This window comes from Rutilus rutilus, assembly GCF_951802725.1.
Source record: "Rutilus rutilus genome assembly, chromosome: 10".
NCBI lineage: Eukaryota > Metazoa > Chordata > Actinopteri > Cypriniformes > Leuciscidae > Rutilus > Rutilus rutilus.
Window position 1 is genome coordinate 23,257,812 of NC_140215.1, and position 25,997 is coordinate 23,283,808.

Consider the following 25,997-nt stretch of genomic DNA (forward strand, 5'->3'; position numbering starts at 1 on the left):
GGAAGCTGCCTGCAATTGGAAAGATGTGTGCAACAGAACCGTTTGATAGGGTTGAACTAGCAGGGATCCAGTGGTCCTCTGGGCTTTCATCTGCCAAATAACATCCGGCCCACAATACTTTACAACCAGCGTGAGCCTTTATTTCCTCTCACACTTGCATGTAAAACTGCTGTTCTGAGCTTTGGTGACTTTTAATGACTTAAAGGGGTCATATAATGGTACATGCACTTTTACAAGTTGATTGTACTGAAATGTGTGTTGGCAGTGCCTGTACACAACCATCATAAAATGATAAAGATCCATTCAGTGTTTTTTTTTTTAATCTTCTTATATGTTTTCCCCTGTCTCAAATCAAGCCGTTCGATTTTGTGACGTCACAAAATCGACGCCCCTCCCACGATTGTTGATTGACAGCAGCGTTTCAACACAGACCCGCCCTCGCTCGTGAGCGAGCTGTCAATCATAGTCCGCACGGACCGGCGCGGTCATTGTTGATACGCTGGAGCACTGTCTATGAGCAGAATGGCGTCTAAGCGACTGTGGTGTTCTGTTCTTGGGTGTAATAACGAACACAGCAGTGATTTTGATGTTCCTAAATCTGAACCGCTGAAGACGCAGTGGCTGAGTTTTGTTTTCGAAGGGAATATTCCCCACAATCAACGTCAATGCTTTCATGTTTGCGTGAATCATTTCACACACCAGACTGCTTTACAAACGAGGGTCAGTAACGTTATAAAGTTGGTTTTGCTAAGAAGCTGCTCCTGAAAAAAGAATCGGTACCAACTATTCGTGCTCCTGCTGCACCTCCAGAAGAAGAAGTGAGTGTAACGTTTTATTAACCTTTATATTAATCTTTATTAATCTTTGCAAATCGCTAGCACGCTTCACGATGAATGCGGCTAAGGTTTACACTCAGGGTACATTACGGCATGTTTTCTATGTACGACGTTCTCAATATAATTCATAATCCCACGTTTATAATGAACAAGGCGTTATGGTTATTGTGTTATTGTGTTACAAACGGTGTACGCACAGAACAGAGGGGCGGGGTGAGCAAAGCTCATTATCATTTAAAGACACATGCACTTAAACGGCGTGCTGAAAACAGAGCTGTTTTTGACCAGGTAAAATTAGTGTTTTCTTACAATACTAATGAGAATTTTTAATTAAAGTATATTACAAACTTTTATATTTAAACCCTAAAGAATCATATTAGCTTGTACAAAAATGGCATTATATGACCCCTTTAAAGAATCTCAGTAGCACCCAAAACACCAGATGTCTGCTATTTTTGTGATGTGTCTGCAAAGTGAATATTGGGTCTCATTGAATTTAGCATGAACAAATTCTGTTTTTATTAGTTTAAAACTTTATTTCTGAAGTATCAATTTAAAGCACTTCTGTTAACCCAGGCACGTCCTGATTTTGTAGATCCTGGAAAAACATTCCTGTCTGAAAAGTTAATCATAACCATATCTTTACCCCTAAACCTAACCCTACCCATAAGTTATCCCTAGAATCAGAGGGAAATGATTGGTGAATAACACTGATATAGTGACATAAACTGTGAACTTCAAATCTAATTCACTGTCGTTCAACTCCCCTAAAAAAAAATGAAATATGTTCTCTCTGGACACACAGTTAAAGCAATCAAAACATGTTTTATTCCCTGAGTTATTGACTGAATTAAGGTGCATATGCTGAAACAGATGTCCATGCAGATGTCAAGCTGAAGTTTGAACAAAATATATGAATTATGTGTGCCAATAAAAGGACATTTATAGCATATCTTGAATGCCCATTTTGTGTTTCAATAAACACATAAAAAATCCCAATTTCATTAATTTACAGCTCATATCTAGTGCGTACTGTGGATGTGCAAAAGCCATTTTTAGCTAAGCCCCATTTTGAACAGATTAAGAGAGGAGAGACATCTCTCTTTCTTTAAAGATGAAGTGTGTAATTTTGGAGATGTTAGAATTGTTTTTCCTATCTTAATATGCATAAGTAAGTCAGTTGTAGGTTGACATCCCCAAACATTGCTGTGTTTGTTTGAGCATCAGTTCGAACTTTGTAACTTTGTATTAACCGAGTGCAACAATGCTCACCCACTTTTTCAGTGTCCTTGGTTTCAGAAAGAATTCCTTTCTATCCATTTTTCCGATAGGGTTTTTTTTTTAAAGTCTTGGTTAACAAGTTATAAGCCGTGAACCAAACAAAGCTAAGGAAAATCACAACATTATAAACTTAGATTTGAAGCAAAAAATTATTTGAAAATCTGACCAAAAACTAAGGTGCATCGCTGTATACTCAACGGCTTTATTCAGAGAAAGAATGGCAAAATACCTGATTACTTAACTGAATTAAAAACAAAGGAGAAATAGCAAACTATTGATTTACAGATATTTTAAGTTTTTGCAAAATATGCATTGTGTATACAGTAAGCAAATATTGGAAGTATTGGAAACCTGATTTTATGTCATTTACTGTGGAATTGGTGGCTGCTAAAGAGTTTTATTGATGTGATTTTCCTGTTTCGATTCTTTGATGGGTGGAGATGTCTTTGCAGAATCATGGGTAATGTAGTTTTTCACTATGAATTCTGCTATTAAAGATTATTTAAAAAATGAAATAATGAATGGCTTCAACAAAAGTATATTCCATCGATTATCAATATCATAGCTCACAGTACAGCACAGGCTGTCTTTAAAGGTTTATAATTTATAAGAAAAATCAATTCCACCATGGAGAAAATGAATGGGATTTTTACTTCCGTAACCCGACTGTTGCACTCTAGTATGTGTTTGGAGGCAGATTATCTGTTTGACAGACCAATGGCAGACAGGAGGAGTCTTCAGGAAAGCGGTTTGGCACAGTAAATGGTGCAGAAATTGTACATTTCATTTAAAAAGGGTTCAAATTAATATTTAAAAAATGCTTCATGCTGGCATCTAAAAGATTTACAGTGTCCTAACATCTTCCTTATTACAACTTTGTTCTAGTAAGTCCTTCATACTGATATATCAATAAAAGAAAGGCAAAAATTTGAGAGAATCAAATAAAAACGCTTGAAAATCCATTTCCTTTTGAGTATGAGCTAAAAATCAGCCTCACTACAGCTTGACATGCAGTTTTGTTCGGTTAAAGTAATAACTCTCTCCTAAATCTCTCTGATCCTCCAGAGTCTAACCAGCACAGCGACATCCATCTGGAATCTGTGAAGCGCAAACTGTCTTTGGCTAGTTGACACAACATCAGAATATCTCAGCGAGATTACAGTGATTGTATTCAGAAATAGATCAGACCTTCTGATTGGTGATAATCTCCTGCTTCTGACATAGAATTTGATGATAAATGAGATTGTGTAACAATGTGTGAATAGCCAGTGATGGGGAGTTAAATCAGTAAATGCAAAGTTGAAGTATAACCCTAATACTACTTGGATGCTTACAGGGACATCAAATCATGCATTTAACAGTTTTTGCTGAAATTATGGGGGGGGGAAAGATTAGTCAAGAACAGAAAATATTCAAATCAGGAATGCCAGAATCAGAAGGAGTTTTTGCATTAAAAAATGTCCATCAAAACCAAACCATGTTGAATGATATACACTAACCCGGCGAAGGTTTTCAATTTAACTGGCGTTGATTCTCCTTCGCATGCAGTGTGAAGTATTTCATTCAGGTCCCTGATCATTCCGATTCAATTTCAGTGAGTAAAGAACGCATTTATACTCACATGCATTATGTATTACGTACATTAGCGTCTCTGACAGACAGCATGTTGAAGCCCCTCAGGCAGCCATTTTCTCCCTCTTCTCGGAAAGCGATAACACATTCAAAACATCCGGTAGTGGGTTTTCAAATATATTTGAGTTGTACTTCAAATGTATCATGGATCATGCAGTTATATGCACCATTTGGGACATTTTTGGGAGAATTTGACAAGAAACACTGCTTGATGTAGTGGATACTTTATCAACTGCATATTAAACAGTCTAATCACCAATTTTATGAACATACACAGTAATGAAATACCATTTCAACAAGTTGATAATTTGATGAGGTAAATTTATCTATGTCATGTGATACCCCAAGGTTCAGCGTTGTTAATTGACATTCCATTACTCAACATGCAAATTTAATGTCACTTCATATAAACTAAATGTTAAAGTTTTAGGAGAAGGAGCGGATAACTTAACAGTGAGAATGTTTTTGAGATTTTCTAGATCCAAGACAGTGGAAAAATGCAAGCAAGCAGTTTGGTCTTAATTAGATGTACTTCTTCAGATCTGACACACTGCAAAATACCATGGTTAGACAACATAACATAATGGAGAATGAATGTTGTTAAATACTGTGGGGAAAGACGGCATTTTTTAAGACCTAGACAAACAACAAAGATAAGAGAAACCCAGACAAAAAGAGCTGACAGGACACAAAAAAAGTTATGAAAGCTAATTCTTTAGCCTTTATCATTCCCTCCATTATTTAGTTTTTCCAAGCATCTTGTAACAAGAATTAAACATCTTTCACTCTCACATTTAACATTTTTTAGAAGCCTGTTTCTTTTCCCCCAAAGATTCTTTATTTTGAAAACGATGATAATTCATCTCTTCTCTTCTGTATTCAGCCCTCCACACTCACTCACACATACACGTCATATATTCTCCCGTTTACTTTCTAAATGATTAGTCAGGTGGGCCGGGATTTGGGTGTGAAGGGAGCAGAGGGGAAATGTAGTGCCAAGCACTGTGTCATGAGTTTTATTGCACATCCACCTCATTAAATTCACTCAACTGACCTGCAACTTCAGCTATCTGTGCTGAAAACACACATCTTCTTTCCTCAAACAGGCTTTCCAAAGCCTAACCAGATCTCTCTTCAGCATCAAACCCACAATTGCTGACAAACAAGAAACCATATGAAGCAGTCAGGCTTATTTAGCATGCAAGCGATGTTCACCCAAGTGGTCCAACCTTCAAAGTGGCTACTGCTGATTATAAAAGAGAGAGATTTACATCAAATATGATCAATATTCAGACAACACAAAAGTGCTGAGTGATAGAGCTGAACTGCAGTCTGTTATTGGAGTATGAATTTAAAATATTCATGATGTACAGTGGTGGTCAAAAGCTTTGAATAATTAAGATTTGTTTAATGTTTATGAAAGAAGTCTCTCATGCTCACCAAGGCTGCATTTATTTGATGAAAAACAACAAAAACTATAATATTGCGAAATATTATTAAAATGTAATATGACATTCTTCTTTGAATACATTTTAAAATTCATTCCTGTGATGGTAAAGCTGAATTTTCAGCATCATTACTCCAGTCTTCAAAGTCACATGATCCTTCAGAAATCATTCTGATACGCTGATTTGATGCTCAAGAAACATTTATGATTATCAATGTTAAAAAATAGAAATTAATACTTTTATTCAACAAGGAAGCATTAAATTGATTCAAGTGACAATGCAGACATTTATAATGTCACAAAAGATTTCTATTTTACATAAATGCTGTTCATTTGATCTTTATATTCATCAAAGAATCCAGAAAAATATATTTTACAGTTTCCACAAAAATATTAAGCAGCAAAAACTTTGATAATACAAAGTTTTCAACATTGATAATAATAAGAACCATTATTAATAATTGAGCACCAATAATAATTGATAATAATTAGAATGATTTCTGAAGGATCATGTGACTGAAGACTGGAGTAATAATGCTGACAATTCAGTTCTGACATCACAGGAATAAATTACATTTTAAAATATAAAAAAAAACAGTTAAACAGTTATTTAAAAAAAAACAGTACACAGTTATTCTAAATTGTAATAATATTTCACAATATTGCTCTTTTGATCAAATAAATGCAGCCTTGGTGAGAATATATGTAGCTTTGAACAGATAAGCACATTTAAAATGTACAACCTTTCTTTCCTGTAAAAATAAAAGGTGCCTGGAGGAACATTTCACTTTGCCACACCGGCGGAACCATCTGTAGATCCTCTAAGCACCATTTCAAAAGGGGCAGTTCTCTGAGGAACCACACAGGTTTCCTGAGGAACTCTTATATGAAGCACTGTGTGGACCTGCTTTGGGTGCCTCCCAAAGCATAAAACTTTTCTCCAGCTTCTTCTTCTTATTGTTGTTGTTTAAGGTTTAAATTAATCTATAAAATATGGGCTACCGAATAAATGTAAGCCTATGTATATGGAATCAAACTTAAAGGGTTAGTTCACCCAAAAATGAAAATTCTGTCAGTAATTACTCACCCTCATGTTGTTCCAACCCCGTAAGACTTTCATTCATCTTCGGAACACAAATGAAGATATTTTTGATGAAATCTGAGAGCAGTCTCACTCCTTCATTGGCTGCTAGGTAATTTCATCTGCCGGCCCAGAAAGTTAGTAAAGACAATGTTTAAAATAGTCCAAGTGACTACAGTGGGTCAACCTTAAGTTTATCAAATGACAAGAATACTTTTTGTGCGCAAAAAAAAAAATAAGCAACTTAATTCGACTATTCATTTTCTTCTGTGTGGGCCTCTAACGTGAGTTCACGAGAGCACCACGACGCATGCGCGAGAACTGAGAAGATAACACTCACGATCATTTGATGGGAAAGTGTGAAAGGTAAGCTATTCATTTTGCGGCACTGATAAGGCACTTTTACATTTTCTTGTTGGTTTCTCACGATTCGGACATCCAGGAAATGCACACTTTAGAACCATTTTAAACACTTCATCGAGACCCATCTGTGTCATCTTCTCAGGTCTCGCGCATGCGTCGTGGCGCCCTCGTGAACTCACGTCAGAGGCCCATACAGAAGAAAATGAATAGTTAAATAAAGTCGTTATTTTAGTTTTCTTTTGCGCACAAAAAGTATTCTCGTCGCTTGATAAACTTGAGGTTGAGCCACTGTAGTCACTTGGACTATTTTAACGATGTCTTTACTAACTTTTCTGGGCTGGCAGATGCAATTACATTGCAGCCTATGAAGGAGTGAGCCAGCTCTCAGATTTCATCCAAAATATCTTCATTTGTGTTCCAAAGATGAACGAAAGTCTTACGGGGTTGGAACAACATGAGGGTGAGTAATTTTTGGGTAAACTAACCCTTTAAGTATAATAATAATAATAGGCTAATAATAAATGTTTAAGGTTTAAGAACCTTCGGGTTCCTCCAGATGCTGGCTTTTATGAAAGGGATCTTCCAGGAACCACTTAAAATATTTACAGATCTTACAATAACCCTTTTATAGAATTTGAGTTCCTTAAATTTCCCCCAAAGCACTTCAAGTTCTTATGGTAATGAAATGGTGACTTCAGAACCACAGAACTGAATACAAATTGCTTAAAGGATCCCATAAGTTCCTGTAAGAACCGCAACAACTGTCAATGGTTCCCCCTAGGGCACTTAAAATACATTTTGAAGTTCCATGAGTATATTTGACGCAACTTTAGTTTTTACAATGTACAGTCAAATGGTTTTACGCTTCAAAAATCGAATTAGTGAGACTTCATCTAAATATGATCTGACCTAATTTTGGGCTAAAAAACTGGGCGTAACTCAAATTTGTTTAAAAAACAATTGCAGAATGAGAAAACCTGGCACGCTTAGGGTATGGTTACATGACAAAAGTTACGGTATGTCATTAAGTAAAAGCATTATGAATAAACATGCCTTCCTGTCTGTATGGCATTCTTGCCATCAGTTTCAATGATGCATGCCATCATCCACTAAATGAAAATGGTGATGCTAGAGTGTTTGAGAGACCAAAACTGGCACCAGAAATATTGAGACTGAGTATAATCAGTCTTTTTATTGCCCTAGAAGAATGAAAAACGTTTTTATTGCCCTAGAGGGATATAAAACTAACAAAGATTATAGGAGCCTAACACATCTAAGCATCAGAGGTAATGGCTCCTAAATACATTAAAATGTTCAGAGGGCTGGCATGAGGTACTTGAGCTTCTAAACAGATGAACTTATGAACTGTTTAGAAAGTTATTATTCAGGGTCTAAGGAGACAGGATGAGGCAGAAATGAGAGAGGAGAGATAGAGAGGTAGACAGTGATCATCCATCACTCACTTTCAGTGTTGATTAGGATTCTTCCTGAAACAGCGGGATTAACAGTGACGGTTCAAATAGGCTTGTGTCCGCTGACTCTGGAGCTTTGCAGATGTTCGACAGGATTCAAGAGAGCAATTTGTCTCTGTCCCATGGGAAGGTTTACTGATTAGAGTTGGATTTACCAACGCTCAGAGAGAATAAAACAAATTTTCTGATGCAAAACGGCAAGGCAATGAGTCTGGAGAGTTATGTTGCAATATTTTTTTATTTATTTTTTTGTCATGCAATAGATATGCAAAATTTATAATTAATTATATAATTAATTACACAATGATATTTCAATAAATATTTCATATATTTTGCTATTATTTTTCACAGGTTTATAATAATTAAAAAATTATAATAATTTTATTTACTAGATACAAATAGATCTGGGGTTTTTTTAGGTATTTAACAGAAATGATGCCATTGCAATACCAAATTGTAAACACTAATAAGTCATGGTGCATTATTTATTTTTGTCATTTGCATGCAATATGTATGCAATTTTTTTATTTTTTCATACTTAAATATCTAATATACTGTATTGTACTATTTAAAAAAAAAAAAAAAAAACACCGAATATGGTTCAAAACATTTTTCCATGGGCTTTATTTCTCATGTTTTCTGGAGGGAAAATGGTGAAAATTAAGAGTGGAGAGAACTGCTGAGATGCTGAAAAATGGCTGGACTAAAATAACTGCTCATTACAAAAGCTCACAGAGCTTCCCTGCTTTCTATTGATAAACCTTTCTCTGAAGAAGAAAAAAACCTTTTTCTGGCCTGTACATTGATAAAATGCTTGGCATTTAAGAAAAACAGCATAGATTGAGCCCACATCAGACAATCTATAAAAGCACACAAACCAAATCACCAAAACAAGCACTTAGCACATCTGTCATTAAACATAATCCAGCCACAATGGCCTTCCACTTATCATCACAAAGCCCATCAGTATTCACCGCCAGCGAGCATGCTGCTCTTTCTCATGATAATAGACTGGGGGTGGAGAGGTGATGAGAGGGGAAAACCGCCAGCGTGCCGTATTCCAGGTCAACGTGGCACACGTCCCTGTGATGTGGAAAACCATCTGCTGAGCCCCCATCTGCACAGTCTACAGCCCAATTTACATGGCACTTCATCAGCAGAGTTGTGTTTGCCAGCCCAGCCCTTCCCTCACGGTTTCCCCACTGCACTCGGCCATTCAAACACAAATGAGTCTGCCATATTCAACTCCCTCGAGAATTTGACGACGGCCGCCGGGTTTTGTTACCATTTCATTTCCATATATTGAATGGAGGAGAAAATTGCTCAGTTTTGGATATGAGAGGAAATGAGAGGGGGAGAGGGAGTCCAGATGTACCTGTGAAATAGGCTGCTCTACATTAGCATACTTTATGGCTGGCTCTACCTTTAACGGTTTGGTGTGCAGCTTCGAGGAATATTTGCAACGTGTTTTTACGAATACATGAACTAAAAGTATAAGCACAGAATTGGGAAGACCTGGGATTGTCAGTGAAGTCAAAAACAGCTTTATCTTAACAGTAAGGATTTGAGCCAAACACCAATTACACCTTGTTTAAAACCCTCTTATTTATTTTTATTTTTTTAAAGAATTAAATAAAATTAAAAATAAATGTTGGTTAGATAAGTGAACACAATGAAACCACACTGGTATGGCATTTAAAACATTTTTATGTTTTTTTTTTTACTTTAAATGTACCTGAAAAGTCAATAATAGGTTTTGTAATGGCAGGTTCAATTGTGACAAATCACTCCATATGGAACACAAAAAGTGTACGTGTTCAATTATCTTTTTTTCCTGGGCAGTAGCCTTCTAAACACATACTGCTCAAACTTTTGGAAAATATACAATCACAGCAACATATACATGTATACGACTTTCTAAGTGTGACTACACCAAGTGAAGACTGCACAATGACAGTAAACACTACATAATGTTCTCCTATAATGCAATATGTACTACGTGCAAGAGATGGTTTCTAGAAATAAAAGCATACTGAAAACATTTTGCCCCATATTTGAGCAGATAGACTGCGTATGTCTGCCTTGCCCAATATTTATCCTACGTTTAGCACTCTTTTTTGGGTATCATTTTGTTTAAGCATTTAGAACAATGAAAATCTGAAAAGCTGCTATTGTGCTATTCTCTCATAGATTGAGTGGCTCATTTGTCACAAGTGCTTCACTAAAATGGAGTAAAACACTTGTGCTATAATTTGAATATAGACTGATTACAGATTTTGTCAGGAAAAAACACTCATGAATATGAATTATTCATATTATCATGAATAATTAATAAGCACTTCATAATAATGAGTATAAGTTACAAGTGAGGATAATAACCAAAATAATTTGCCCCATTTAAGAACCTTTGGGCATGAATGCCGATGCTTTAGCTGTTTATAAATAAATAAAATGTAGTTTTGAATGGAATTATGTGTAGCCTCATTTTTTATTTTTGTTTAAAAAAAGAATTTGCAGTATGTAAGTTGATTCTAAATGTTCGAAGTGGATTATTAAAACCGTTGGAGATAAAAGCATCAGTAAGATGATCTTTCCTTTCACAGCCGGTTATCTAATGCTTCAGGGTCATAAGTCTTCAGACTTCAATGAACAGAGAGACACTTCAAAACTATTACCTTAATCAGATTCATAGTCTCATCTGACCGCTGAAATCATTTTCAAGAAGACACCGACTCACGCTATTATGAATGTATTCTTACCCGGGAGGGCTAATAACACACTCAGAACAATAAACATCTGTCAATTCATAAGGTATAAATGAATTTGACCCTGTCTCATCAGCATTGGTTTTCCTTGAAAAATCTCTGTTTGTGCACGGTTAGTGTAATGAATGTTTGAATAGACTGCGGACTGTGGAGTCAGGGCCATGTTGAAGAAAAACAACAACCCCCCAAAAAAAACAATCTTTGAGGAGAAGAGAAAAGCAATGAATATTTTACAGGGGGAGTGCAACTGAGGGCTCGGCGGGTGACTCAGAGACATTTATGGAGCTTATCAAACCCAGATCTCCCACAGAGGTCTGCATACGGAACACAGACTGTGGCAGCTGTTTATCAGGTGAACTATTGGTGAGTTCCCGATCCAGTAGTGGCTTGATTTACCTTAATCAGAGGGAAATTATTCCTGCAACGAAGGAGAGAAAAAGGATTGTCCTGAAAATAAGAATGTTCTGTGTGTGGGGGGTGTTCTCTCTGCCCATGAGATTGCACATCATTCGGCACATGCGTTTGCGTGTGTGTGATTTCATTGAGCTGACTCAGTGTGTGTGTGTGTGTGTGCTCAGTCTGGTGTGGGCTTATGTATTAAAATATTCATAATTTCAGAGGAATATGTCATCTCTGAAAAGGACACATGCAAAGCGATGTTGGAAAACCAAAAGGATGAACCTGCCATTTGATGTTCTGATTTTTTTTTTATTCTTTATGCAGCATGCATTTATAATGGGGGCAATAAATGTCAAATTATAATTAAGATTGCTTGTGTTTTCTCTATGTAATTAAAGGGATAATTCACCCTCAAATGTACATTTTGTCATTATTTACTCGCCTTCATGTCGTTTTAGACCTGAATTTAGAACTTTCTTTCCTACATGGAACACAAAAGGAAACGTTTTTAAGGTGCAAGAAGTGACTGGTGACTATATGCTTTTGTTGTATGGAAAAGAGCAGCATCAATATTCTTCCAAATATTTCCTTTTGTGTTCCACTGGAAAAAGGTTTGGAAAAATTAAATTAAGATAGAGTTTTCATTTTGGGGGATAACTGTGCCTTTAATGTCATTCTGTTTGCAACTATTACAGTACTTAAAGGACCTATTCGTTTATAAAACAAAATATGGTCAAACAAGAGCAGAAATAGTAAGTGCTGTATTAAAATGCAGTGTAAGAGACAGAGGCAAGAGGCAAATATCACTATTATCACTCATACTAATCTGTAACTCTAACCCTTTCTGTGAAATTTTGCCAGCAAAAAAGGTCCATTCTCTACTGTTAATAGTATAGCAATGTAAGAGGCATAGCTCACACAGAAATCCCTTTGAAACCAAGCACTTTTCTGTTGCTTAATGTGGTAAATTTGTGTGACCAGACTGAACCCGTTGCAAAATCTGCATTTGGAAATCTTTCGACTTCACCTGGTTCACATGGATTCCTATTGAAATTACTGGATTTTGCACATTAAAATTTGCTGAACAATGGTAAAATGCACCTTAAGTAATAACTTCAGCACATACCTCATCCTGTTTGTGATTTGAGTATAAATGATTCCTCAAATGAAAAAAAACGTGTGCTATTACTTTTCACGATCACATTTAGAGGAAAATAACCACCCATCAATGCCTTAGCAACCAGCTCAATCAAATGTGCTTGACGCGCGATAACAAACCTCATTGGTTCTTGTTGAAGCTCAAACGTGCTGCGTAACACAAGAATAAATCTCATTGGTCTTCGGAAGCTCAAATGTGCTGCGTAACACGCGAATGAACCTCATTGGTTCTTGCTGAAGCTCAAATGTGCTGCGTAACACAAGAATGAATGTGGTTCTCGCACATCAAGCAAACATGCTTGAGCTTCCGTTTCCAACATGTGAATAAAAGCCTAAATTTCCATCTGTTCATCATATAAAGTGATTGTGTCTCTTCAGAAAATTTGGACTAAACCATTAGTCCAATGGAATCCAACCATATGGATTAGTTTTATGATCTCTTTATGAACTTCATTTGTGTTATAAAGATGAGTGAAAGTCTTAGAGATTTGGAAAGATATGAGGAGTAATTAATGAAAGAATTTTCATTTTTGGGTGAACTATCCCTTTAAGGATTTTTTTTTTTCATCATCCACTGATAGACTCAAATAGCACTTCATTTAAAGACAACATTTTTGGGGAAAGATATTTTTTTCAAGCAGGCTAAGCTGATTTTGTGACAACTAGATGCACTAAAATATCATGACCTTTGCAAATTTCATCAGATTTGACATGTCCATTGTTTGATCTGAGCTCAGGAAATACTGACCAATCAAACTGAGAGTGAACATAAACATAATCTCCTGACTCTGTTTAAACTAGTTGAATGCAGTGTGCCATCTGGCTGGTATCTTAATCTGGGCACCTTTTTTATTTTATTATTATTTATCATAAAAGCTGTATCCTGAAACAGAGCATGTGAATCTAAAGGTTTTCTGTGGATTTAAAGGACATTTTACATATAAAAACTATGACATCTTAAAATGACTAAGGCAAAAGAAAAACGTTTTAGGTGTGTACTGTGTAATCATGAAAATTACAATAATAAGACCTTAGAAAAAGCTTCTCAGTGAGTGAGCACCATAACATTAAAGATAATGACTCTATTCTAGAAGAAACCTTAATATCAAAAGACACCTGCACCTTTTTGTTAGACCAAGAGAACTTACGGAAAGAATTTGACGATCATGGCCATAATTGCTGGGAACATTTATGACTAATATCAATTATAATGGCAAGAATATAATTTGCACCCAATGTTCACAATGTGCCCTATTCATGTTCTGTGTATTGGAATAGGATTAACCGTGATTAAAATGCATTATGTCAGCACTGTGGAGGCCTTTGATTGGTCTTGCATAAGTCATTCGAAAAGCCAGTCAATAGGTGTGTTCGACATCGCCTGCGGCTGGATGCAACCGATCGGCGAGAGTAGCCGCGTGCAGGCGGGGAGGAGCTGCAAACGGAGACGTGAAGTCGGACACTTTCTGGTTCCCGTAGTGACCGCTCACGTGGTGTTTGCATACTTTACCACAGCTGCAGTGAAATAAATGCAATATTTGCCAAATAATACACAGATGTTTCAGAGACATTTTCATTCAATACTTTATGTACTGCTTCACAGCGTCTGTTTGAACAAGAATAAAGTTCAACATAAGCTACTGTCAATGAAGTGGAGTCTACGTTTTTTAAGCAGTTTTAATTTGATAAACATGACACAATATAACATGACAATGACATGAAAAGAGTGTTCACTGTTATAATAAACTGATTTGAGAGCTTTAGAGGAACTAAAGGTGTTCGAATAAACACGAAACACACGTGATCATTGTCATGCGGTGAATCCGGCCAATCGTGGAACAGCTGTGTCGTCATCAGCCCACGTGCAGCCCAGTGCAGCCGCTCTTGAGAAGCTGCGCTGGCTGAGTTCTCCGGCTACTCTCGAATTGCTCTCACGGTACTTTGATGGCATATGTCACAGTCACGTGGCGTCGGCGCTGTATCAAGTCGGACAAAATTTCTAACCGGCATGCACTGCTTTAAGTCAGCCGCCGATCGGTCTGCGCAGAGCTGCATGAAGTCGAACAAGCCTATTGTCAGCACTTAAAGGCCTATTTATACTTCTGCGTCCAACTCACGCCGTAGCTACGTCGTAGGCTATGTGTAGCGTGCGTACCCTTCCGCATACCCTGACGTGCACCTCTCCAAAAATGTAACAACGCGTCAACTCTACGTGGACGCAAGCGCTGTGATTGGTCTGCTAGGACCGCTCCCTCGGGTTTCACATGCTCCCTCTGCACGTGTTGCACGTCAACGCGGACAACGACGCAGAAGTAAATGAAAACCAATGCGTTGCCTACAGCGTAGAGGCTCAGGCGTAGGTCCGACGCAGAAGTATAATGAGGCCTTTAGAGTTAGACTGTTAAATTATCAAATACCAACAAACCCTTTTCCTCTCCCAAACTATTAGGAATGGTGAACCTGATAAAGAAATGCCAATATGTCTTAATTGCACCTGCCACTGTAGTTCCTCTGCTAGCATAGGGTGCTAACAACACCATGGATTTGATTTCAGGGAACACACATAATGGATAAATAAACATTATACCTTGTCTGTTACTCTGCCCTTTTAAAAGAACATGAAAAATGACATTTAAAGCACTGACCTCTTCGATGATGGTTGTCGAGATGCCAGCTTCATCACTTCTATACTCTAAACTCATGAAAACAGCACTCCTTCAGTGAAAATATCCACAGAGAAGGGTCCAAGGTGGCAGATATTTCACATTGAACTCCATATGCTGGTCAACTGGTTACAATCTGTTATAATGTGGTTGAACAGTTTTAAGAGCAGAGGTGTCATTTATTTGTTATTTTTTCTTAAAGCTGCACTCCAAAACATTGGCCTCTCTATCGCCATCAGTGGTGGAAAGAAAGTTGCAAGTTACTGAAAGAGTTATTAGGTGTGTTCGACTTGAATCAGCGCTGTGCAGACCGACCGATGCATGACATCAAAGTGACGCGAGATCGATTCGAAAGCATACAGAACCGTCTGCTCTCGAATCCCTCTCACAGTACGTTGAAGTTATACTCTGATTGGTCTGTGCAGCGCCGCTACACACTATCTTTTTATGTTGGTGGTGAGTCAACACTGCTCTTCTGTGCAAATTAATCTGATGGTTTGAAGATGCATGGTTGCATGTGATCACCATATCTTGCTAGCTACACCACAATTGACTAATAGTAAAAAGAAAGTCCAACAAGATGAAAATATGTCATTTGAGCAAGTAACATGTCTGCCACAATAGTAGCCCGACCATCTTTGCTTGGTTTACTGACATGACTTAAAAATGGAAGGACGAATGACGTAAACACAAAATATCCCACTAAAACCTGTCCACTCAAAAAAATAATTCATTTTGAATGAATTACCCCATGTGAATTGCTAAACTTATACAAAGTTATGTCATGATACAGATGGTGCAGGCTAATAGGTCCATATCTCAGTCTGCTTGCAATCACACCATTCTCTATAGGGCACAGCTGATTGGTTCCTGCTGTATCAGTAGCCAATGAGCTCAAGTGCTCAACCTTCAAATACTTGGTTAACATTTGCCTTAGCATTGCAGAGCGCTTTAAGAAACCCTCCAACTTCCCCAGCTCCACCTGTATAGATACGCTATGGGTAATTTGTACGCTATATTGTACAGCAACAGCATGTCCTACTTGCCTACAGCAGCGTGTCGTGTGTATGTATTGGCAGTAGCAAGTCCCGTTCTTGCTCTGCAGCAGCAGAAATACCCAACAGCAGCAGCAGCAGTGTAGCACATCTATTCCGCCAAGACCAAATATATCAACATTGTCATATCCATTACCATGCCAACACTCAGAGAGTTGTCATGACAGAACTATAATTCACCATGGCTTAGTGAATTGGGGTAAGGCAAGAACCCAATTTTGAAAAGTGTTTTTTTTTTTTTTTTTTTTTTTTCTCAAAAAAGTCTTCCGTAGTGCAGATTTAAAGTCAAGACCTGAGCTGTTAAACTTCAAACATAGGATCATATGACAATGAGAACAGAAATATAGATTAGAGACGAATGTAAAGTGTAGCAAAGTCTTTATGGGTGTAGTATTTTCCTCTACATACAATATTTATTTTAACACAATTAGTTAATCTTGTCAGACAAAGAGAGAGAGAGATGTGAAAAGAACAGAAAAAGAAAATATGCAGTCTGGAAATATCACACAGTAGTTTCGATATTTTCAATAATCTCCACAATGGATTTGGAAGGGGACAGTAGGGTGCATTCATCCTGGTCCCATAGACTTCCCGGACTGGAGTGTCCATCCATGCTGAGTTCATCCTCTTCCTCAGACTCTTCCTCATAGGACTCCAGATAGTGACCTCCCAAAGCATTGATCCCCGAGTCCTCAGAGCTGGAGGGCGAAGAGCAGTGGCCCATTTTTGGTCCTTTAACGGTCTCCTCAATTGTCTGCTTGTCTTCAGTGTGCTGTTTCTGTGCTACCAGACAAGCAGGGTTTATCTGAGGTGGGCTAAGAGGAGCCTCCGTGTGAACCGGGGGCCGCTGAACATAGCACATCTTGCCGTTGATGCGTTTGACAATGTAGTCATCGATAAACAGTTCGGCAATGTTGCAGTATTTCGGGGACTCGGGGCAAGGCGGTGGCAGGAAACAGGGGGAGATGCGGAGGAAGCGTTCAGTCAGAGAGATGGACAGATCAATGGTGTTGGTACAGTCAGATGGAGCGACCGGCACAGGTGTGCTGGGTAGCTGAGCCACATTGGTCATGGGTTGGTACACATATTTACCTGTACAGACAGAGTAAAAGGAGATCATTACCTGAATATCTATCAGAAAGCACATACTAATTCGTGTACTAAAATTGTATTACCTCAACAAGGCTGAAGCAAGCAGTAAATTCAAACTAAGGCTTTGAGAATATTTAGCTAGCAAAACTAGCTAAAAACCAAAAAAAGGAGATATGCATTGCATTAAAACTCACAGGATGCTTCATTATGTATAATCTCTTGCAGTGCACTGAAGTATTAATGCCAGCAGCCTCTGGTCTGAAAGTCATCATCATTTACAAATACATTTATTTTTGTTTTCATTAAAGCATAATACATCAATATCTCACATGGAGACAGTTATCCAAAAACCTGTGGCGTCTATCTACATGCTAATGAAAACTACTGCAGCACACCAGTTTAGTTCATCTTTGGACTTGCTGTCAGAAAAGAGAGATCAAAATCTAAAATAGTCAAGTGTAATTCATTGAAACATATTTCATTACATAATAATAATTTAAGTGAGATAAAAATGGTTGTATTACAGTGCAGCAACACTACTTTCACAGAATGAATTAATGCTTATTCTACACATTGTAGCATTTCTTTTTTATTTTCTTTTTTGCATAGTCTATGTTAAGGCCAATGTTTCTTGCCCCCAAAAAGGCATGTAAAACTCAAAAAGAGTTTTACATGATCATTTTCCACCCTTCCTTTGTTACTGTAGCTTTAAACATCTATGTATACTGTAAATTACCTCTGTTTTGATTGGTTTTGAAATGAGTAACAGTGCAACTGCCAAGATGATGAATGTTACTAGGCTTTGATATGTACACCTGATTGTTTCTTATTTACTCTTTAATTAAGGGCCATTCACGTCAAATACTTCAAATTATCAAATATGTGAAATAAATTATTAATCTGTTGGCTGTAAATTATAAAATCAAATCAACATGAAATACAAAAATAGCAGTAAATACAAATGTACATATATCATATCATATAATAAAATAAACACTCTTTTGCATAATTGGACTGCCTCTTATAATATAATATAATATAATATTATTATATTATATTATATTATATTATATTATATTATATTATGTTATATTATATTATATTATATTATATTATATTATATTATATTATATTATATTATATTATTTTATATTATATTATAGCTTTGTTTGCCATCACAGTACATTTTAAATGGAGTCTCTGTTCCAAACTTTGGATTTGGAAGTGTTTTCTTCACATTTTTAGAGCTGATTTGAAAAAAAACAAACACCAAAAACTACATTTTATTAGCTACACATTTAACAACATTCACTGTAAACCAGCTTGGCCTAGAATAATGACCTGAAACCACATGTAAGATATCAAATAAAAACATTGTTGTACTGATAACAAGATAGCTTTTATTTTATAATATGTTTAAATAAAATTCACCAAATGGGCATTTTTGACCCCACGTTTAAAAAATATAAAGCAGTTTTTTTTATGCCATTTTATTCCTGTGTCCCACGTGAATCCATGTTAAGTCCCCCGCGTGAATGTGCTTATGGTTTTGGTGTCAATAATATGATGATTTCTGATCTAACTCTTCTTTGCAGCTTTGTTAAAATAGGCTACTATCCCCCGATTGCACAGACAAAGCTAAAACGTATTCCCAGACTAAAATGCAGCACCATACAGTTCATTTCCGTTTCATTCCACATATCTGCAGAATCCAGCCGGGGTGTGATCAGGACATCTATGACAACACTAATCCCCTGTTATCTAAGGCCCAGATCCAGATCCACTCACTCGCTCATGGCCTTTGACAGTAAGTCTCTTGTCTCATATCTCTCTGTCTAAGGGTCTTTCTCACATGCACACCCTCTGTCTTTCTCTTTCTCAAAAGCATCCCCTGAATTATACAGGAGTCAGCTCTACAGAGATAAAATATGACAGTAGCCCCATCCATCTCATTCACTTCCCCAAAACGGATTTATACAGGTCACTTAAAGGGTTAGTTCACCCAAAAATGAAAATGATGTCATTAATGACTCACCCTCATGTCGTTCCAAGCCCGTAAGACCTCCGTTCATCTTCGGAACACAGGTTAAGATATTTTAGATTTAGTCCGAGAGCTTTCTGTCCCTCCATTGAAAATGTATGTACGGTATACTGTCCATGTCCAGAAAGGTAATAAAGACATCATCAAAGTAGTCCATGTGACTACAGTGGCTCAATCTTAAGTTTATAAAGCGACGAGAATACTTTTTGTGCGCAAAAACAAACAAAAATAACAACTTTATTCCACTATTCATTTCCTTCTCTCTGGGCCTCGAGTTAGTTCACGTAGTATAACTGCGTAGCGCATCTGTGTTGTACGTCACACGCATCACACACATGACCAGCGTCGGCCAATAGTGAGCCTACGTGTGACGTACAACACAGATGCGCTACGCAGTTATATTACGTGAAAAGACTCGAGGCCCAGAGAGAAGGAAATTAATAGTTTTTTGCGCACAAAAAGTATTCTCGTCACTTTATAAACTTAAGATTGAGCCACTGTAGTCACTTGGACTACTTTGATGATGTCTGTATTACCTTTTCTGGACATGGACAGTATACCGTACATACATTTTCAATGGAGGGACAGAAAGCTCTCGGACTAAATCTAAAATATCTTAAACTGTGCTCCGAAGATGAACGGAGGTCTTACGGGCTTGGAACGACATGAGGGTGAGTCATTAATGACATAATTTTCATTTTTGGGTGAACTAACCCTTTAAGAATGCATTGGACAGCAACTGTCAAATATCTTGTGTTTGGTGCTGTAAACAGATGACTATTCCAGGGTTTAACTACCTAAAAGTAGTGACACTACTTACTAAACTACATTTCAAATGGGAGTAGTTTTTCAAGTAAAAAGTGTAATGACTCTCTCATATCAAGCACTACAGGGAGTTCGATTCATTTTAGTGGATAGATATTCATTCAGATTCAAAACGCTCAAAAACAAAATTGTCAATTTATTTGTGCAGCATTTTACATCCTCTTTTTGTACTGATACACAAAATAATAATATATACTGCAATAATTTAATGAAATCATATAAAATCTGGGTAGTGTAATGAAACAGATACTACTACTACTACTACTACTACTAATACAGTATATTATTAATAAATGGCATTTAAATGTTGAAAGTAATAGTAGTTCTAGCAAACAATTCCTGCAGCCCCAAGATTTGATATGATTTCTTTATCAAATTCATGAGAGGAACTTAATAAACATATCTGGCCAAGAAAGGAAAAGACAACAAAAGAAACACAAAAGCAAAACAAACTCATTACATTCTAATGAGATTCCAAAATGCACGGGGGTGCCGACTATCTCAACTGAGCGGAACACAATTATTTCACCGCACTTTTCTCATGTGCAATCAACAATAGAGGTTCCACTTATACGGTTTGGCATTAATTTACAGACTTCTGTCGGTTCTTTGTTTTATAAATCTGTTGGACAAGGACCGGATCTCCAAGCCAGAACGGAGCTCAGAGAGGAAATCAATGTTTGACAGCTGCAGCTGCAGGCACAGAGCCAGAAACAGGAGGCTTCCTTCTTGACGTTTCACACATGGCCACATAACATCACTAAGCAGCACGTACACGCCTGGAGCGCAGACGCCACTCTCACAGCTTCTGCTCTCTCACCACAGCCCTGGATTTACTCAGAGGATGGCTGGGTACTGTCAAACCCAAACACAGCACAGCAAACCTGTCGTTATCATGTGCGGTGCGGTGCTGTTCAAGAGCAACGTTAATAAATCATCACAATGTACACCATAACACAGCGGTGTCCCATTGGGGCACTCGTTGCACCCTAAGAACAGTCAAGACAACAACACAATAAAGACTGTTTGTCTAGAATGGAAACAGAAATGCATTAGAAAGAATTCGGGGGATTTTTTTATTATTATTTAGCAGTGCCCATTCAGTGGGGTCAGTAAGATTTTTTAAAAATGTTTTTACAAGAAATCTCTGATGCTCACCGAGGCTGAATGTATTTGATAAAAAATACAGTAAAAACAAAAATATTGTGAAATATTATTACAATTCAAAATAAAGGTGATCTATTTGGAAATCCTGTTATGGTAAAGCTGGATTTTCAGTATTATTACTTCAGTCTTCTAATATGCTGATTTGCTGTTCAAGAAAACTTTATTGTTATTATTATTAATGTTGAAAACAGTGCTGCTTAACATTTTTGTGGAAACTTTTTTCATATTCTTTTGATAAATAGAACATTCAACTTAAATAACTTTATTTTAAGATGACGTAGTTACACATTACTACATTTACGTACTACAGTAATAACAGTAAATTATGCATACTTATTACAAGTAACTAACCCTAAACTAAACCCTAACACTAACCGTATATCTGTAGTAATTACATACTAAGCACAATGTAACTACGTCACAGTAACCACAGTATTTACTTGAAATAGATTAAAAATAGTCTTTACTGATGCATCCTTGCTGAATAAAAGTGTTCATTACTTTCTTTAAAAAAAAAAAAAAGTTCTGACCCCAAACTTAAAGGGATATTTCAGCCAAAAATGAAAAACTCCCCCTCAAAAGAAGATATTTTGAAGAAAATGGGTAATCAAACAGTTGATGGGCTCCATTGACTTCCATATTTGAAGAAAAAAAAAAGTCAATGGGGCACATCACCTGTTTGTCCATCAACATTCTTCAAAATATCTTCTTTTGTGTTCAGCAGAAGAAAGAAATGCATACAGGTTTGGAACAACTTGAGGGTTAGTAAATGATTGACTGATGACAAAATGTTCATTTTTGGGTGAACTATCCCTTTAAGTGTACATCTCCACTAAACCAAAAGATCTGTAGATCTGTCATAAAATGAAAAGTGCTTCCCCTGATGATAAGCCACGCATGGAATCGTGAATAGCAGCCGCCAATTGTGCAAGGTGTCATTTCAAAAGACTTAGTTTCTACAGTTACGCAACAAAGCTCCAGGATTTCCAGCCATGAATTATTTAACAGATCCGGCATACTAAACAATACATATCAGGGTGAGCTTGTTGTGTTTGTAATTTTATGGTACATTTAATGCTTTTCACAATGGCACACCAGTCAGAAGTTCTCACAGGGCAAGTGTGCTGGCTGATAAACCACGAGCACACATTAACATAATGCTCTGTCTCTCTTGCAATAATGGCAGATTACAGCTGTCATCGTGAGCACAAACTGATAAAGGAAATACACACATTAAAAAAAAACACTGAGGAGTGTCTACCCCATCCTACAATCCAAATTCATTATTTTGCAACCTCATATCTCACACTGTGGATACGCGACCATACAAAATGATAAAACTGCAGGCAAACAATGATGCACTGCATAGCTGCATTAGACCAGTATTACATTAGAATTTATGTTGATTACAGACATGCTTTTATTGATCAGATAATTAAATAAATAGAGTAACCTTATCTGTGTTGTAAAAGTAATCACAAACATAGGACTGGCTATTAAAATATATAGAGGAAAATATACACACTCAGAAAAAAAGGTACAAAAGCTGTCACTGTGGCGGTACCTTTTCAAAAGGTACACCTAAAGAGTGCATTTTAGTCCCTCAAAGGTACATATTGATACCAAAAGTGTACATATTAGTACCTAAATGGTACATATTAGAACCCTTTTGAAGGGTAACTGTCCCAGTGACAGCTTTTGTACCTTTTTTTCTGAGAGTGAGAGGAAATAAAAAAAACTACTGTGATGGCCGTTGAGGATAATAATCTTATATTATTTGATGGCTGAACTTAATAAAGTTCAGCTCCCTTGGCAGAAGTGTCATGAGAGGGTATTAAATTCGGTCTGATCTGTTCACACAGTTCTAAAGGGCTCGTACTGACATTTACCTCCCTTAAAACTCAATGAAAGCTTTTCCAATCACTCGGGACCTGAACTCAGTCAGAGTGACGTGAACTAGAGGAAGTGAACATCCTGCTCTAGGATCCGAGCAGACGCTTCCTGTGTGTATTCGTGCTCATGACTGGTGGATTCAGGGTCATGTCCAGCTAACGACTGGAGAATACAGAGGTGACGCCAAGGTTCAGGAAGCTCTGATAAAGTCAGCTATAGAGGTTTGAACTCTCACAATGGATTTGCTTCTGAGATATGTCTGGGGAGATCTACACATCTTGCTTACTAAGAAATTGTCAAGCTTGTGCTCAGGCACAGCTGAAGACATATAATGCTGAAAAAGCATCCGTGTGCAATTACTGATGACATCACAAGCTCATAAGTGTTCCCAAAACTGGTTGCGTGATCATACATGCAATGCAAAGTGTCGTTCAAATAAATGTCATATTTGAAACACTACACTCATTTGGGTTAATTGATCCTTGAGGTTCTTGACTCAATTTTAAAGAACCCTTTGTGCCCAAAAGGTTCTATATAAGGAGAAATGTTTTAAAAGCTTGCGTAATAATTTCATGTTTAATGGGTTATTAAAAAAAAATCTACCCATGAAGTATGTTTACGAGTTGTTTAATTCATAACATTTAATTAAAAAATGAATTAAAACAAAAAGAATTAAAACTCAATCAATAAAATCCATCATGGGATCATTTCATGGATTTAGTTTTAATTCATTTTGTTTTTAATTTTAAACAACTTGTAAACATACTAAGGGAATACATGAAGCGCCTGACAGAACGCTTTAAGGTTTTATAGAACCTTTTCTTATAAGAGAGAAGATTCATATAAAAATAGTAAAAGAAAATGGAAAATGATGTATTTACTACATAACCTATTTTTTCTGCAAGATGAAGCCCAGTAGATTTCTTTCTGCTATATAGAATATTTGGGTAGTGATCTTTAATCATACTATCAGCTGCATTATTGTGTGAAGTGAATGATATTTTGTACCACTTCTCATTTTAGAACAGTGCACACTTATTAGTGTATCATAATCTATTTAGAATAGAATAGAATAGAATGTATATGCATGTCAGAAGTGAATGATATTTTGTACCACTTCTCATTTTAGAACAGTGCACTTACTAGTGTATCATAATGTATTTAGAATAGAATAGAATGTATATGCATGTCAGAAGTTGGTTACTTACAGTGACACCAGCCTAAATGGCAGCACCAGTGCAGTTTGAAACACTTTCCGTGGCTGTGTGTCGCGCAGATGGACAGTCCATCACAGGGAAGAAAGTCTGGTCTGCCTGCACAGCTTTTGGCCAGAGCTTGAGCTTCATCTAACTTATCGCTCTTCAAAGCCTTCTGCACTCCGGTGTAAGCCATGGTTACTGTAAGAGAAGAGACATGCAGTGAAGATACACTGTCAAACAGTGGGTCACCTGATTTAAGATACATTACAAATAGGAAGGTTTTAGTCTAAAATAATAAGAACTGCTTGAGGAATGAAATGTATTTATGTCAGACTTTACGGTATATGAAACGTTTATTAATAATTGATTGTATTATATAATAGTATCATGTAATACACGTACTATAATTTGTGTTATGTCAAATATTACTGTATTAAAAACAAATGATGAATAGCAGAGTGTTAGTCTCAAATAACACGAACTATAAAAGTATTTGCTTACCTCATTCACTTACAGCTGATGATATCTTACCATCACACAACATCTGCATTAAACTTCCCACAACATCAGCATTAAGATCCCTGTAGCCGTACTGAATATGAAGAATGACATTTTTCCATATTAAACTGAAATGGGTAATCCTTCATAGATTTCCAGAGAATTATCAGCTGAGTTAAAATAACGGTATCTGCCAGATCCGTACTGAGGAACAATCATGCATGTAAAAGGTCCTGGAGCGCTCGCTATTTAAGGAGAGAGAGAGAGAGTGAGAAAGAGAAAAGCTCAGCAAAGCAGCGCAGATTGAAACTTATGTCTCACATGAGCTCCTCGTGTTGCAGTCGCAGTGGACGCTGCTGCGGGACTGACTGAGCGCTGATCGCACACTGACGGGAAATATACTGCACACACACAGCTGCTGTGACAACACTTGACCAGAAGACGGCGCTCAAAGTCACTACAAAGGTTTTCTCATTCACATGATTTTATTGTATAGGAAAGACTGTTACACTATATTTTAAGGTGTCATTATTACAGTGTAATTATATATTTAAGTAGGCTACTGAGTAATATTTACTACATGTATTCTACTTACTCTAGGGTTAGAGTAGGATTAGGATTTGGTTGATCATGTAACATATGAATGTTTTATTATTGCTATTATTAATAATTGTATTATTTTGACTACCAATCTTTAATTATTGCAGTGGGAAAGAGCAACATACGTAAAGACAATGTTGGAAAAGACATTGATTATTTGACGAATCACTATAAAAGACATTTTGAATTAAAATTTAAATTTGAGTTTTCAACGAACATTTAAAAGATTTTTGAATCTCAGTAGGGCCTACTAATGTAAACTTCTGATCTCTTTCTCTTTCTAAAGTTTGTAAAATATAAAAATATTTTTATTTAAAAAAACACAGTTGTGTTTTCATATTTTATGAGGACTTTCCATAGACATAATCATTTTTATATTTTACAAACTTTATATTCTATACTACGGTGGCAGTAGTGCACAACACAACGAAATTTAAACAGCAAACATAAGTTCACAACACAACGGAAAATGTAGAACAGTGCATGGCATGGAAAACTAACTCGCGCTCCGAGAGCCCTCTAGTGGTCGG

At 36.8% G+C, this 25,997-nt stretch overlaps 1 protein-coding gene across 1 annotated transcript; it reads right to left on the reverse strand.

Moving 5' to 3' along the window:
• Positions 1-16,513: 16,513 nt before the first annotated feature.
• Positions 16,514-25,237, reverse strand: LOC311298006 (UPF0524 protein C3orf70 homolog B). The gene is made up of 3 exons (XM_084420548.1): positions 24,871-25,237; positions 24,379-24,567; positions 16,514-17,244 (listed from the first exon to the last, which is right to left on the reverse strand). The coding sequence occupies exons 2-3, from the start codon at positions 24,560-24,562 to the stop codon at positions 16,655-16,657; spliced, it is 774 nt and encodes a 257-aa protein (XP_084276674.1). The 5' UTR covers positions 24,563-24,567; positions 24,871-25,237; the 3' UTR covers positions 16,514-16,654.
• Between the last annotated feature and the right edge of the window lie 760 nt (positions 25,238-25,997).